We start from the raw sequence: 16,339 nt of genomic DNA, 5'->3' as shown, positions 1-16,339 counted from the left end.
TTAACACATTAACACAACTTCACTGTCAGACACAACTAATTGCATTTTTACTAGAGTGTCTATCATACACACTTGTTGTCAATAACACGTCTGTCAAGCTTAGAAAAATGATCCCTCAGCTGTTGGGATTTTTTTTATTGATTTCTTATTTCATTTTATTTCTTCATGTAGTTTTTTTTTCAGTTATTCAAATCAGAAATGCCTTTTTATCAGTTTAGCATTTGTGATTTTAGCCTGTACAAATTAAACTCTCTCCCATCATGACCCACTGTGACAACTCTGCTTATGGCTCCCGGTGTTTTTCACTGTTCTTTCCTTTCTGTCCTGTTTAGTAGGCTGTCAGGTGTTAGAGGTGTGTCAGGAGCCCTCCACTTCAGGGGCCATCCACTTCCCCTGACAGTTAAATAGAGGGCTGGAGAAATCAGCTCTCTCTCTCTCCTCCCAGCAAGCAGGACCCTGTTTGGTTGTGGTTTGGTTTTGGCTTAGCTTTATTTTTTATCATTTTCTTGATTACACATTTTACACTTCAACGTATTCATGCACTCGCCGTACCACTGATCTTACTGATATACCTGTTCCACCTTAAACCTGTGTTTTACTTATTAGTTAAAATGAATAATAATAATATAATTTATTTGCTTCAAAGCTTAATTTTTTGTGCAGTCTCCCTTGTTTTGTTGTGAATTTTGAGCTGGTTCATGACACCCAGGAACGAGTGATGTGTGTCCATCACTTAATTTCATTATTATTACTATTTCAAATTTTTCATTTAGTGTTATTCATACATATTTTTCATTTTTTAAAATGACCCATCAGAAGGTAAATGACAACCCAAAAGCGAAAAAGTGATAAACATAAATGACATTAATGACAGAAATGGTTCACAGGTTCAGTGTAGCCTGCTTTGCTGGTAAACAACACTGAGACAGAAGAGCAAAAATCAAATATACATAAAAAGATTTACATTTGGATTTTATTTTCACACACATTAACATGTCTGTCATATTAGATTCATTGCCATGTATTCACATATCTTTGAAAAATTAAATATAAAATTTGTAAAAAGTAAAATCTAACAGGTCAATGCATCATTTTATCTGGAAAAATCTTTTATTTCAAATTAACTTTCATCCCACATTTACATTTTCATTAGTCAGCTTCATTTCACTTTCTATTTCAGACTTATGCACTAAATCAACCCTCTCTGTTTCAAACCTTTTACATTTGCGGCTCTTTACACGATTCTGTGGCAAACAGCAAGTGAAGCATTTTATTAACATTAACCAAAAAGATCAAAGGCAAAATATTCAGTATTGGAGTTCTGTCCATACTGCCTGATTGCTAAAATGTCACTGGCAATATTGCTTAGTATCAAAAAGCATAGACAAAAAATGTGTGCCACTACAATGAAATCAGTCTTGCAAAATCACAAATTGTGTTTTCGTGGACAAATAATGTTCTTTGATTCATTCTGACTCTGAGCTACTCTTTAGTATTGGGTCTCAAACAACATGGCAATTTATTTTTTGTCTTTTTTTTTTTTTTCTTTATTGGTGAGTTGTCAACATCATTCAGCAGAGTGTCTAGTACGTCTGTTTTTGGATCAGATTTTCTTTTACTTTCTTCTAAAGTTTCTATTATTTCAGGGTTCTCCGCCAGTCTTTCCCTTCCTGCTGAGCTTGCTGCTCTCTTTGTCGCACTGTTTGGAATTTGTTCATCTACGTCATTTTCCTGCTTTTTAGCTTGTTCCTTCACACCAACATCTTTATATCCTCTCTCGCCCTGATCCCCTACACCTTCAGTGAGGGAAGGTTTGGTTGTGGATGTTTCTTTTCTTTGTGCAGCTTCTCTCTTCTGTTTCTTGTCTCCCTCAGCATCCCCCCTCTCCTCTGCAGTGTCAATGCCCACTTCTACTCTCTCAACACTCTCCTCTCTCTGTTGCTCATGTCCTTGATCCGACCCACTGCCTCCCTCTTCCCAGCCCTGATGACTCTGTGATATACTTTGATTGACATCAGCTCCACTGTCCTGATCCTCTTCTTTACAGATGTTGTCATGTGATAGCTCCACTCCTCCAGACACAAGACTGACCTTGTCTCTAATTCCTGTTTCTCCATTTCTGTCATTGGAAACATCCTCTGCAGTGTCATTACCCACTTCTACTCTCTCAACACTCTCCTCTCTCTGTTGCTCATGTCCTTGATCCGACCCACTGCCTCCTTCTTCCCACCCCTGATGACTCTGTGATATACTTTGATTGAAATCAGCTCCATTGTCCTGATCCTCTTCTTTACAGATGTTGTCATGTGATAGCTCCACTCCTCCAGATACAACAACACTGACAGTTTCTCTAATTCCTGTTTCTAGATTTCTGTCATTGGAAACATCCTCTGCAGTGTCATTACCCACTTCTACTCTCTCAACACTCTCCTCTCTCTGTTGCTCATGTCCTTGATCCGACCCACTGCCTCCTTCTTCCCACCCCTGATGACTCTGTGATATACTTTGATTGACATCAGCTCCACTGTCCTGATCCTCTTCTTTACAGATGTTGTCATGTGATAGCTCCACTCCTCCAGACACAACACTGTCCGTGTCTCTAATTCCTGTTTCTCCATTTCTGTCATTGGAAACATCCTCTGCAGTGTCATTACCCACTTCTACTCTCTCAACACTCTCCTCTCTCTGTTGCTCATGTCCTTGATCCGACCCACTGCCTCCCTCTTCCCAGCCCTGATGACTCTGTGATATACTTTGATTGACATCAGCTCCACTGTCCTGATCCTCTTCTTTACAGATGTTGTCATGTGATAGCTCCACTCCTCCAGACACAACACTGACCTTGTCTCTAATTCCTGTTTCTCCATTTCTGTCATTGGAAACATCCTCTGCAGTGTCATTATCCACTTCTACTCTCTCAACACTCTCCTCTCTCTGTTGCTCATGTCCTTGATCCGACCCACTGCCTCCTTCTTCCCAGCCCTGATGACTCTGTGATATACTTTGATTGACATCAGCTCCATTGTCCTGATCCTCTACATCACGGATGTTGTCATGTGATAGCTCCACTCCTCCAGATACAACAACACTGACAGTTTCTCTAATTCCTGTTTCTAGATTTCTGTCGTTGGAAACATCCTCTGCAGTGTCATTACCCACTTCTACTGTCTCAACACTCTCCTCTCTCTGTTGCTCAGGTCCTTGATCCGACCCACTGCCTCCTTCTTCCCACCCCGGATGACTCTGTGATATTATTTGATTGACATCAGCTCCACTGTCCTGTTGATGTACATTACAGATGTTGTCATGTGATAGCTCCACTCCTCCAGACACAACACTGTCCGTGTCTCTAATTCCTGTTTCTCCATTTCTGTCATTGGAAACATCCTCTGCAGTGTCATTACCCACTTCTACTGTCTCACCACTCTCCTCTCCCTCTCTTATCTTTCCAGCATCGTGACTCTGGTCATGGTTGTCAGCGGCAGCAGGGACCAAACCTCCACTGGTGGGTACCTCCTTTATGTCTTGAGTACAAGTATCTGCAGTGTGGGCTAGAAAGTAGGATTAAATTAATTCAAGGAAAGTACCAAACAATTTGATGCAATCATTCACACTACATGTGAGTTAAATTGTCTGTGAATGCCTCTTACTTTTCTTTTTCCTGTAAAAAAGAAGATAAACACTCCGGGATCTAGTTGAGAGATGTGAAAAGAAACAACGGTCATTTTCATATTCAGTAAAATATAGTGGAGTGGAGATAAAGGATATGGAATATAGTGGAGATGAAAAGATGGACTAAAACTTACTTCTCGGAAAATTGCAAAAAACCCAGATTTCGTACCATGTACTTTAGACTCAGGATTTGAGAAATGGACAAATAATGGGTTGATATTCAAAGCACAAAATTTTTAAGGGGCAGATTTTGAAATCATTCGAACAGCTCAAACATTAATTTGATTTACCAAATAAGGACTTTTATAAATATTTACAGCTGAGACACTACCTTCAAAAACACAGCGACCTACATCTTGATCCATCCTTATATTGGTATAATGCCTAAAGATCTGATGGACAGTGAATGCAGCTACTTGCTGAGAGTCTTGCTCCTAATAGCAAAGAAAACTATCACAACCTCTAATAAAACCCCCCAATATAAAACAATGGAGAGACAGAGTAAGGAAGGTGACCATTATGGAAAAAACTACAGCCAGACTACAACTGAAACTAGAAACATTTGAGAAGAGATGGGAACCAATAATACAAAGGATAACAGGAATCTAAGCACCTCTGTTAATTTTAATTTATTTAATTTATTTATTTTAATCATTTATCTCTTTTGAAATTATTTTTATTTATTTATTAATATACTTTTATTATTTTTCTTTGTATATGCATATTTATTCTCAGTAGCAAACACTGTTTCTGAGTTGTAGAGTGCACACGTATTAGACTACACAGGAAGAAGTTGGAGTATTAAACAAATAGTCTTTATATGTATGTAAAATGTCAAGACTTATACAGGCGTTATTGTGTGTATGTGGATTATTTGAATGGGCTGTAACTGAAATGAATATGATAATATGATTTTATGTACATCTGTTTTTCAACTGTGTGGAATAAATAATAAGTTAAAAAAACCAAAACTTACTTCTCACTGTTATCCACCTGCAATTGCCGGTGATGAAGCTGTTTATGAAACAATAACCAAACATTAGATGATGAATAAATAATCAGATAAATAAATAACTACAGTAATGTTGGAGTTGAAGTGATCAATCTTACCAATGAGACTCTGGAATCATTGAAGTTATACCATCTGTCATCGTCCTCTGACTTAACTGTTGCAGTGTAATGTCCACCTCTCAGATCACCAAAGTGATCCACAACTGCGTAGAGTTCATACGTCTGATTCTGATCACCAAGGGAAAAGTGACAGAAATTATTGTCAGGAATGAAAAAGAAATGTGTTATGATAAAATAGTAAAATATAAAGTATATATACCTCTGGGATCTGTAGCGTTCTGGGAACATCCACATCACAGTTGTTCTTGACATACGTCATGTAACGGTAGTTAAACTCAAACCTCTTCAGCAGCAGCATCAAAACCTCTGGATGATGCTTTATGACACATTTCTGCATGAAACACATGGGTCCCCAACACATGTTATCATGTTGTTATAATTCTCTTACATCATAAACTTGTAATGCTTAATGTGCACAAATCATAAACATGATTACTCACAACAGTAGCATCAGCTTTGGCATCACAGTGGTCACAGAACAGCTGATTTTCCCCACTGATGTGTGATTCTTTGAAAAACTCCTGAATGCCATGAACCTGAAAATTGCCTCTGAAATTAGCTCAGTGGCATGTACTCAAATGTATTATGTGATGAAATATATTGTGGCTAACCATTATGTATTATCCATGAAACATTTAACTAGCTGTACTAGCTAACACACACAGTAGGTGTCAACCAATACATACAGTGTTTTCTAGTTTTTGTTGCTGTTGACACATTTTTCAATCAGCTGATGAGATTTCTGACCTAAGTCTGATAAACCTGAAAGCTGAATCTGCAAATGTCATATTTAGTCTAGTAACAGTCTCCTAACAAAAGAAAGGTGCTGTGAAGTTTACAGGTTGTCAGATCCTTACCACACTATATCTGCGGGAATCCCCCAGTGCAAGAGGAAGATGCCAAGATGGCCCATTTGTGTCAGTGATGGTACCACATTCAGAACATCTGGTCTCATGTGTCAACTTTCCACAGAAGATCTGAAAACATTGAACCACAAAGACTGGTAACAAAGCGTTATTTTACATTTAACTTACATATTCCCCTGGATATTGATGATGTCTTTACCTGTGAAGCCTCAGGACTGGTCAGAGTTAAAGTATTATCAAAGAACTCGGCAGCATCGCGCTGTTCATACACTGTGGGAGGGGCAGAAATCAATGTGTCTTTCTTCAACAAAGTAAAGGGTAACAGAACCACATTTATTTTCAACAGATCCATTAATAGGTAAAATAACAAATGAAAACATTGACACTGGATTTTGAGAGTTTCTCAGGCACACTCTATCTGTGGGTCTGACATGACTGTATGTTGACACTCGTAGAACCAGGACACAGATCTGAATCACAAGAAGTTATTTTCAGATACTTCTCTGAGCAAAATTGCTCAACAGTAGCTCTGGTCCTTTAACACACAGTCTATTCAAAGGCTACATGTTGTTCTATGTTCCAACTACTGTACCTCTGTGGATGCCCAGCTTCTGTGTGATGTTATAGGTGTATGCTGTTCTTTTCTTTAAGTCATCAAACAAGCCTTTGAGCTGATAATCAACACGCTTAGTGTCAGGGTTTCCACTGGTGTACCTGAACAGAATTCAGACAGAGGCTCCATGAGTGATACAAACGTGCACTGTTGCCCTAATTTAAAATAAAGACATTATATGACAAGGAGTTGGACTTTGTAACAAACCTTTCCACAGCCTCTCTGAAGCCTTTGGTCATGAACAGCACCTGCAGCACACTGTTCAAGTAACACGTTGCTCCTTGGTTCATCAACCCATGGTACTTGATATCAGCTGCTGGGAGGAGAGTTTAATAACGTTAAATTGTCTTTATAACAACATTATTATGGATATAGATTAATCTACAAGGGCGCATCTTACCTGTTTGTTTATCATTATAGTCATGACTCCGTTTCATGACTACGACAGTCCACTTATTCTCTGTAAATGCTGTCAGTTGCAAGAATTTGCAGAAAGGATCTTCGTGTCAACGAGTTCTCCGTCTCCTGTTAAATATAACTGTCCGAATACTTTCACTTTCACTGCCTGTAATGTTGCATTCAGAGTGCATCGGAAATATTCATTATTTGTTTGTCTTTACTTTTTGTAATGAACAGACGGTTCATGACTAACACGGAAACTAAATAATATAAAATATCACATGAAGAGGGATAGATCCACAGAACTATCTGATAGATGTGTTCTGTTACACGAATGTATTGATACACAGTTGTTATAAAATAAATCCGTAGGTATTTAAAAGCGTCTTCTCTATTGAAATTCAGCAAATTGAATTGAAAAATATTGTGGGAGAACATGGATTCAGCTTTTGCAGCAGCAGGTAACATAATTATGTTGATGGTTAAAAACTGCCAATTTGAGGGTGTGTATGAAACATTTGTAGCCTTTTGTTGACGTATAGAAGAATTATTGATGAATCATTCGGTTTAATGTGATTCAAAATCAAACTGATCTGCATGTTCAAGCAAATACATGGGTTTAGAGACAAACTATGTTTGTATTTTGTACAACAATTGAACATTAGAACACTACATGTATTTTGCAACAAAAACAGCCCATACAGTAAAACCCTTGATTTGCAAGTCACTAGTCGTCATCGGCTCTTATGTAAAGCAGCAGCACCCCAGCACCGTGGTCCTCATAGAAACCCTCATAGGGGCCTTCTTTATACAAGTGTGTTTTGAGACGTGATTTGAACAGGTGCAACGAATTAGCACGCCTGACTTTGATTCCAAACTTTGGGGGCTCTTACAGCGACTGCGCAGTCACCTTTGGTTTTTAACCGAGATAAAAGGCCTTTCGACGAGTTCTTCAGGAACTTAAAGGTTCCTGTGACCCACCGCGCAAGTCTGCGTGTCCACCGCGGCCTAAAGATTATGCAAAATTATTACTTGACATTACATTATTCACAGCACTTTGATGACTCACTCGACCAGTCAGAAATGTTCAGCACTGCAGACCACACACCCAAAGTTCCTGAACCCTTGGAAAGTCAGGCCAGTAGCTAAGAGTGCAAAAAATGTGTTAGCGGCCAGGTCTACAGCTGAGTAATTGCTGACTGGAGGGTCGTGGGCACTTACATGCAGAGGGTCCAACCCAGAACCCACAGCGTTGAAATGGCTTTGGCACAAGGACCTCACAGAAAGAGCTTCTAGTGGCGAGACTTACTGGCACGAGCCACACAAGTGGACCCGCTGCCTTGGTAAGGCTTCGCTTGGTAGTTGGTGGTGTCTCTTTCACTGTGGCTCCCATGCTAGTAAGAATTCACTTAAATTTTTTCTTTGGCTATAAATGTTGTTTGGTGAGTTCCTGTGTGAGCGTCTAGGCCTAATGTATGGCCTTGCCATGCAAGGCACTGGGTTGCACATGCACAATGGCAAACCTGTCGCATATGTGTCACGCACACTGACCCAAACAGACAAGACACGCACAGATAGAGAAGGGGTTACTAGCACTGGTTTTCGCATGTTACAAGTTTTATGACTACATCCATGGCAAGCCAATTGTGATTAAACTGACCACCAGCCTTTGATCACAATCCACGCTTGCAATGCATGATGTTAAGACTGCAAGCATTCAATTTGACTCTCATATACAGAAAAAGGAAACAACTGTACCTGGCTGACACCCTCTTACACGCACCAAGGCGTGATGTCCCCCCCCAAAAGGAGGAACAGAATGAGTTTGAGGTAAAGGGAGGTTCAGCTGAAAGAAACAATATATCATTTTGCATCCAACATCAACATTTTTATATTCATTAGTATTAATCTAATAATGTAAGGCTGTTGACAGTAGGTAGCTAGCAGGTTTTCATTTTAAATCAGTGGCTTTGCTAGGTAGTTTGCTACCTGCTGCTGTGGATGGTGAAAATCTCCTGCTCTGTATTTTGGTGGCATGATATCTACAAAGTACGAAACATGTTGACACATCAGAATTATTTAATATGAGTTCATTCCAAACAGTGAGTTCACTCAAATATTGATAGGGACAATTCTGTCCTCCCAAAATATTGGTAAGGACATGTCCCCATTTTCCATATGCAAACCTACGCCCTTGGACATTAGCTTATTTCTCCTGTCTCAATTTTGTCTCCAGGAGAAAAAGTCACCTTTCAAGTTTTTTCAAACTCTGACATAATTCTGTTTTTCACAGCTTATGTGCGTCTTTTTGATCTCAGGCAGAGAAATCAGTCTCTGCATGAATTCTATGAAGCTCATAAATGTTAATATTAAGCGTTATCAAGAATTTAATGTCAGAACCCTAAATGTGCAGATAGGGGATAGAAAACTTGATTTCACTACACCTGGAAAAATGTAAGCTGAAAACATTTATTTTTATTTTTTATTTGTCTTCAGATACAAATTTTTGGGGGAAACCACACCCAACTGCAGTCATGTGAATTCCTGTAAATGTCTGGCATTAATTGAAAGTGAGTGAGATTTCAGTGAACTGTAAACAGCACAGCCAATCAAGTTTCTGTTTCATGCAGGTCGATGAGTCGTTGGGCAAAGGTTCTCAGAAATTCTCTGCCTGTTGTTTGTGTCAGTGGCACAGTTGTGTCTTAAAGACGTGTTTCCTGTAAGATGAGATATGGTACAAAGTGTACTTTCAAAATATAAATTATCTGATTTCCTGTGAGAACAAACCAGGAGGAAAAACAGTGTCAATATCTACTTTCTTTTTCGCTTGATGCCACACCTGCTGATATGAAGCATTCAAAGTTTTTCTGAAAGTCAGGAACAATTTGTAAATATAAATTACTAACACCATCATAAATTCTCCCTGCAAAAGGGTCTTTGTGTTTATCTATTATAAGACCACAGTCAACAAAAAAACAGCTTTTTCTGTTGTATCTTGTTTATGTAAACCCGTGTAATTATTTAAGCTCATAAATGCTGATATTAAGACTAATCAAGGATTTAATGTAAGAACCCTAAATGTGCAGATAGGTGAACATGATACTGTCAGAGGTAAAGGTACCGTCAATAGAGAATTTCCTCTCAGGGAATGAGGCAGCACATATTTTAACATTTACAGTTTGTCCCTCTAGGGTTTCTGTTTGTTGTCTCACTGTGTGCAGGTCAAGTTTTTCTGGTTCTCCCTCTAAACCAAGATACTTGGCAGCACCTGGTAGCAACATTGTTCACTCAGATCCATCATCTAAGATGGCATAGGTATCAAATGTCTTGGTTTTGTTAGAGAGTCTTACTTTAACTACTTTAAGTAGTACTTTGGGTGACATACTTTGTGGGTTCATATACAACACCCTAAATGTTGTTTGAGTTCTATTTACATCATGTAAAATGCCTAGGTGCTGGCCATTACATTTTGGGCAAGGTTTTTTTTGAGTACAAACTGCTGCTTTGTGAGTCCTAACACATCTCCAACATCTATTTTGTTCCTTCAGCCATTTTACCACTTGATCTTTCTTTGAGGCCTTTAGGTTTTCACAGTTTGTCAGGTAGTGGCAGGTCAACTGGCAGTATGCACATGGATACCTTATTTGAGGATGAGGCTCAGACTGTTATTCCTGGGTGTCTTCCACCTTCATTTGTGTGTACACAGTAGAAATAATGTTTGCGTGCGCTCTACAATTCTACATCTTAATAAGGTTTATTACAATATCACTCCACTACATAAACTGTCATATGCAAAGGATTTGTTCACGTTATCTGTGGTTTAAAATTGAAGGCCAATACAGGCCAGAGGAAACAAAGTTGGTCCATCTTTAGTCACCTTTTGAGTTTGCTGTTCTTGGGAATCTGCCATATCATATAAATGTAGTGGTAGGCCTCCTTTCTGTTTCACTTGAAGCCACACCCGTCCGAATGATGCAAAGTGAGTCTAGAGTTCGTTGGAGCGTTGGCAAGCAACTGCCAGGGGGACCCTCCCATCATTGTAAATAACCCAAACTATAAGGCCAGTGTTTACATCAACCCCTTCAGGGAGGTTTCCTACTCTGGCTGTTGGCAACTTTTTTTCTCGCCAGATTTGACAACTTTTAAAACCCTTTAGCTACTTTTTTTTTCATAAAAGCAGCTGCCGACAAATCTAATGACTTTTTGTACAGACCTTATCTCCTCTCCTCAGTGAATAAGCCCTGATGCAGCTGTGGACCGACACTGTTCAGTGGGTGAGACAGCGCAGCAGCATTTTAAGTCAACTAATCACCAACCAGACAAAGAACAAGCTGTGATTTTTTTTAAATAAACATAAGAGTGTTAGATTTAGATGCACATCGAGGCGCTTCTTGAAAAAAAATGCTATTTGTATGGGTAGTATGTCAGTTTAGTTTAATTCAATTATCGTTAGATTATAAAAAATAAATCTTGTATGTTGGCCTATGTGCAGGCAGGGAATGACATGTTGCCCCTGTAGGGAGGTTTCCTAGTGAGATGCCGTTGCGAAGAGGGAACCACTTTTTCAGGCACTGCTGTGGAGTAAACTTTGTCAGCCCCTGGGGGCCCTCTAACAGCATGGGGCCCCAAGCAGTTGCCTGCTTTGCTTGTTCACAACCTGCACCTCTGTCTGTCTGCTACCAGCCCCCTTGTAAATTACTCATCAGACAGTTAGTTCACCTCCTGGGTCTGAATACAGCTACAAGAGCTCATGTCAAGCATCCAGGACGTTTCAGATTAGGAAACACTATGCTAAGTCACTAACTGCAGGCAAACAAGAAGTTTCAAATGTAATGAATTAGATTTGAAACCAGATAACCCATTATTTGAAAAAAAAAAAAAAAAAAAATTCTGATGTTGAAGCAAATTGTTTAACAGTCTACAATATGAGGAAGAAACATTTGAATTAATGATTGGATAGATGGTATTATTTTGATCCTCATGATACTTGGGATGTGGTTTATTCGGGGCCCTCTGTACTTAATGCAGATGAAGAGACAGCGAGAAGTTGATTTTTTTCAGACAATTTATTTTTCAAACATCTCACAGGACATGAAAATTACAATAAAAGGCTGTAAAGGCATCATGATATATGACATAAAGCAGAAGAAGCATGAAATGATGATTATGGTCCCTCAGTGTTAAGATGCCAGTCCTCCAGGAACAAGTATCACCAGCTGGATAACAGATCTGTGCACGATTCCATGACTAGACAGCAGGGCAGAGTCATCATCCAGCCTTTTGTTTGTGAAGATCATCCGCAGATCATCCGCACCTTGCCCTGCTCTCACACGCACACACAGACACACACACACACACACACACACACACACACATACACACACACACACACACACATACACACACACACACACACACACACACACACATACACACACACAATTGTAAATTGGACATGAAATCAGGACAGCGGATCTACATTAAGACCTATTGTTGTTCCTCAGTTACTCAGGTTTTTAAGTTGCACAGCTTGATTGCAGCTAAAGAAAAGAGTGACAATTGCTGGTAGTAGTGAGTTAAGAAACAATTCAAAGCCACTTTATACGTTTCAAGGAAAAAAAAAGATTTTCTATTCGTGGAAAATATTGGTGATAGACAAAGTAGATAAAAGTGTAGATCATATGCACCCACTTAGGCTATGTCTAATATATATTTCAAAACCTATGAAATTATTTGCTATTATTAATACTCGCACATGCACTCTAGCTGTTCATTTGATCTTTTTTATTTTACCTGGGATCTTCTCCGCTATTTTCCCCCTCAGCTGCTTCACGGTCATTCTCTGCATCTGCTCGTCGGTGTCGCAGAGGTCGATCGTCTTTGTTTCCCCTGAAAGCCCCTGCATGATCACCTGGCGGACCATTTTATTTGCTTTGTATGTGTGTGAGGAGACACTGCGATCTTTCCCGTTTCAATGTCTTCGGTGTTCAGACAAGTTGAAAGTGAAGGTGCTGTCTCTTTTGAATGAGAGGCTGTCTCTTTCGTTTTCGTTTAAAAGAAAAAAAAAATCTAAGAGGCCATTCAACAATGCTCATCACCCTGATCTCACATTTAAGGGGGAGGGTTAGCACTTTATTTTACGGTGCATTGATAAGACGTAACAAGCCGTAGCCTACTCAGTTTCAAATTAGATAGAACAAGAACACATTTGTTATTGGACAGTAAACAACAGTCATACACTAACTAGAGTAGCCCTCTTAAATTATAATGCGATTAGAAACCGCAGGTAATTCCAAATCCGAAATAAATGATACTTAGAAACTATTACAGCAAATTATAGCCTCTAATCAGAAACTAAATAGGAGAGCCTTATATTACCGTTGGCCTATACTATGTCACTAACATTATGGAGGGTGTCAGGATATTTCATTTTTGTTTCCCACTGTTAGACTTAGAGAGTTTGCGACACATCAAACCGGAAATGTGCCATAAACAGTGAAATTCATCAGCATTTTTGGTTGTTTGTGCAGTTTGAGTGACTTCGATAACTTGTATTATTAAAAAAAAAAAAAAACATAGCCTATAGAATTAAATAATTGTTGCATTATAGGAGGTGATCAGGACAGCTGTCTCATATTAATGCTCATTACAAAAAAACCCAAAAAACAGACTGTCGGTAATGTGGGCATTAAAGACACAGCTAAACAGTAACCTGATAATGTTGGAGTGAGAGATAGGAATAATCATTTTATGTTGTTGATCATCTCCTGAGTATGTTTAAAACCCGTTTAATACATAACGGGGACGATGACAGATGATGCTGATGGCACGACAGATCAAAAGTAGAATAAAGTTACATTTGAAACAGGAAAGTAGACTATTATAAAACCGACCCTGACCCTACTGTTATAAAACATTATAATGAAAAGGAAATACTGACTCCTAATTTATCCAAGGGCACTGAAATGACCAGAAAACGTTACCTGACAGTTGACTAAAAATCACATGACCTATGTGAAACCTATTCGTAAATGAAACCAAAAGCGTTTGACACGTTTAGATTTGACTCGCCTGCCACTGCTGATTTCGCAGGAGAGCTCAAGACAGCGACATTAGATTGTCTCAAATATGTCAGCTAAGCAGGAGAAGTGTTATGACCCTCGAGACTCGACACTTAGATTTGTGGACAGAGATGATGAACTTGACAGTAAGTAACCCCAGTTTTAGATTTTTCCGTCCGTATGTGGATTATATTGTGTATTTTTCATTCACTGTAACATGTGACGAATTAATCTTACTAAAAAATCTAGGAAACCGATTGCCTTGAAGAAATTAAGCAAATATAACTATTAGTTTTAAATTATGGTGACTTCATATACATGCTAAGTTTACTTAAAATGTAATTGTGCAGCTTAAAATGACAACTAAAGTTAACGTGCTGTTAAGTGGTAGCAACTTAAGTAAAACAAGTTAGTCTGACTTGTATGGAAAGTTGTGTTTACTCAGTATAGTTTAGGAAACTAAAAAACTCACCTTGGATAAATCAAGTGAGCACATCAAAGATTGACAGGTTTACTTATTTTTATATATAAGAAGATACAATTTTGAGCATTTTAAGCAAGGATCAATGTATGAAGTAACAAATGGAAGTATTCAATGAAACAAGTTGATTGCAATAAAGTAATTTTATTATAAACTGTAGCTGTTTATTACATTAAAAGCAGGTGCGCCTCCAGGGAAGCTACTAGAAAGTAGAGTAATTGTCAAGAACAGTAATACCAATCACCATGCACAGTTAACATCCAGAACACAATCCACTCAATTTATGCCTGCAAACACATTACCCAAGAGCATGCTGGGAAACTCCATCCACTTATCCCGAATAAAAACTCCAGGAACACAAAGTTACAAGTCCAGTTTACTTACGTGACCTTAGTTTTATACCTTCTTCAGGCAAAAACAGTACATTACCCACATTACACGAGTTGAATCAACAGGATAGTGAGAAATAAGTAAACTACACTAATGTAATTCAAGTCAGCATAGGTATGACCTTTTACAGTGTATAACATGGTTTTTGTTTTTGTGCGACAATTTCTTCGTGTTTTTCCTCAGTTCTGTGTGAAGGTTTCAAGTCTCGCAGAGCTCTGATGTCCTGTGGTCACGCTGTCACTCCAATGTCTCTGACCAACTGGTGCCGCAGGTTACTGGATGAGGTAGGCTGTTCCTAATGAATGGTATGACCTTCATTTTATAATTCTATGTTTGAGATGGATGATTTGTGATGTTGGCTGATTGCAGTCCTAGAGAGTGGCTGTCACTGTAAAGTCTTAAAAATGTGTAGCCTATAGTGTTTGGTGGCTCGTTTCCAACTACTAGGCTACTAATGAATAATTTACTTTTCCATATTTTAATAAAGGGTAAAAGCAGATTCACATGTGGCCAAAGTGGTTGTGATGTTGAGTGGCCTTACTCAGAGGTTCGTAAAATGGCTCTTCTGACACCTGAAGAAATGGAGTACTTTGAAAAAGCCTTGGCTTCCAATGCTATTAAGGATTACTTTGATGCCAAATCAGTAAGTGTCTCATTGAATCTATGACATTTACTAGCTGTTTAGGAGAACTAAACTTGTTCTGCTTGCTAATAAAATGGTGAAATAAAAAAATCTCTTGTCTTTCACCTCCTTCCACATCACAGTGTCCTGGATGCAGATCTTCTGTGGTGAGAAAGGAAACCTCTAATCTGCGCGTCCGCTGCGCCGTGTGCACAAAAAACAGAAGACGGGCCTATGAGTTCTGCTGGCAGTGTTTGAAGGAGTGGAAGGGTCCGGCTCCACGCTCAGACCGCTGTGAAAATGACGGCTGCTGCAACGAACCACTGAAAACACTGAAAAACTGTCCAGATATCATCTTTGAGTCTGTGACAGGGGTCAGTGGCTGTCCCTCCATCCGAGCCTGTCCCACCTGTGGCTCACTGGTGGAGCATGACAGAACAAAATGTAAAAATGTTGTTTGCACCCAATGTAGGAAGGAGTTTTGTTTTGTGTGCCTGAAGCTGTCAGTAGAGTGTTTGAAGACAAGTAGGCATTTCATACCATGCTCCAGTGGTGTTGCCCCCAGACAGACCTCTATACCTGTGTGGAAGAAGTAATAAAGTAAACAGCACTATGTAAGTGCTTCAGTTTCTTTTGATGCATTCTTTTTGAAGTAATGCACCAGTGGTGTACTTTACATTATTCTCTGATTTTAAAGATCTGAATCTTATTTCTTCATAGAAACAAACAGAATGCATTTGTATTGTTAGTTAGAAATTGAGCCAGATGTGATGGTCATACCTGAAACCTGCCTGAATTATAAGGCTGAGAATTGGAACATATGATTATGAAGCATATATGAATTCATACATTTGAAATTAGGTATATATCCTTTCATATCCACCACTGCATTCTGTTAATTGTCTGATTGTGTATTGCTTCTTTAATGTAAGTGCATTGTGATTCCACCACCTTTTTGTTATGTGTTTTCAGCTACTACTTTACTGCCTCTTTGTGCTGAGAAGGCAATTTTGTCCTAATAAGGCCTTGTCTTTCTGGTTGAATTAAAGTTAATGTACAAAGATACTATTTGAGTGAATTCTTTCTGCCTCTCCACTGTTGTAT

The 16,339-nt window shown here is 38.9% G+C and overlaps 2 protein-coding genes across 3 annotated transcripts; one reads left to right on the top strand and one right to left on the bottom strand.

Annotated features, from left to right (window-relative positions):
* Nucleotides 1-955: 955 nt before the first annotated feature.
* On the bottom strand, nt 956-6,797 carry LOC130164709 (uncharacterized). Of its 2 annotated transcripts, none has more exons than XM_056369610.1 (11): nt 6,683-6,797; nt 6,490-6,598; nt 6,262-6,383; nt 5,869-5,939; nt 5,661-5,780; nt 5,244-5,339; nt 5,003-5,134; nt 4,783-4,911; nt 4,649-4,686; nt 3,651-3,691; nt 956-3,551 (listed from the first exon to the last, which is right to left on the bottom strand). In XM_056369610.1, exons 1-11 carry the CDS (start codon nt 6,717-6,719, stop codon nt 1,483-1,485), a joined length of 2,964 nt encoding a protein of 987 aa, XP_056225585.1. In that variant the 5' UTR covers nt 6,720-6,797; the 3' UTR covers nt 956-1,482. The 2 variants fall into 2 exon arrangements, with proteins under 2 accessions (XP_056225585.1, XP_056225586.1); XM_056369611.1 differs by having other exon boundaries at nt 6,490-6,595.
* Nucleotides 6,798-13,732: 6,935 nt separating this feature from the next.
* On the top strand, nt 13,733-16,294 carry LOC130164578 (potential E3 ubiquitin-protein ligase ariadne-2-like). The gene is made up of 4 exons (XM_056369393.1): nt 13,733-13,888; nt 14,797-14,897; nt 15,101-15,256; nt 15,379-16,294. The coding sequence occupies exons 1-4, from the start codon at nt 13,810-13,812 to the stop codon at nt 15,829-15,831; spliced, it is 789 nt and encodes a 262-aa protein (XP_056225368.1). The 5' UTR covers nt 13,733-13,809; the 3' UTR covers nt 15,832-16,294.
* The last annotated feature ends 45 nt before the right edge of the window (nt 16,295-16,339 follow it).

This window comes from Seriola aureovittata, chromosome 23 (genome assembly GCF_021018895.1).
Source record: "Seriola aureovittata isolate HTS-2021-v1 ecotype China chromosome 23, ASM2101889v1, whole genome shotgun sequence".
In the NCBI taxonomy this organism is placed as follows: Eukaryota; Metazoa; Chordata; class Actinopteri; order Carangiformes; family Carangidae; genus Seriola; species Seriola aureovittata.
This window is presented reverse-complemented; position numbering and strand designations above follow the sequence as displayed.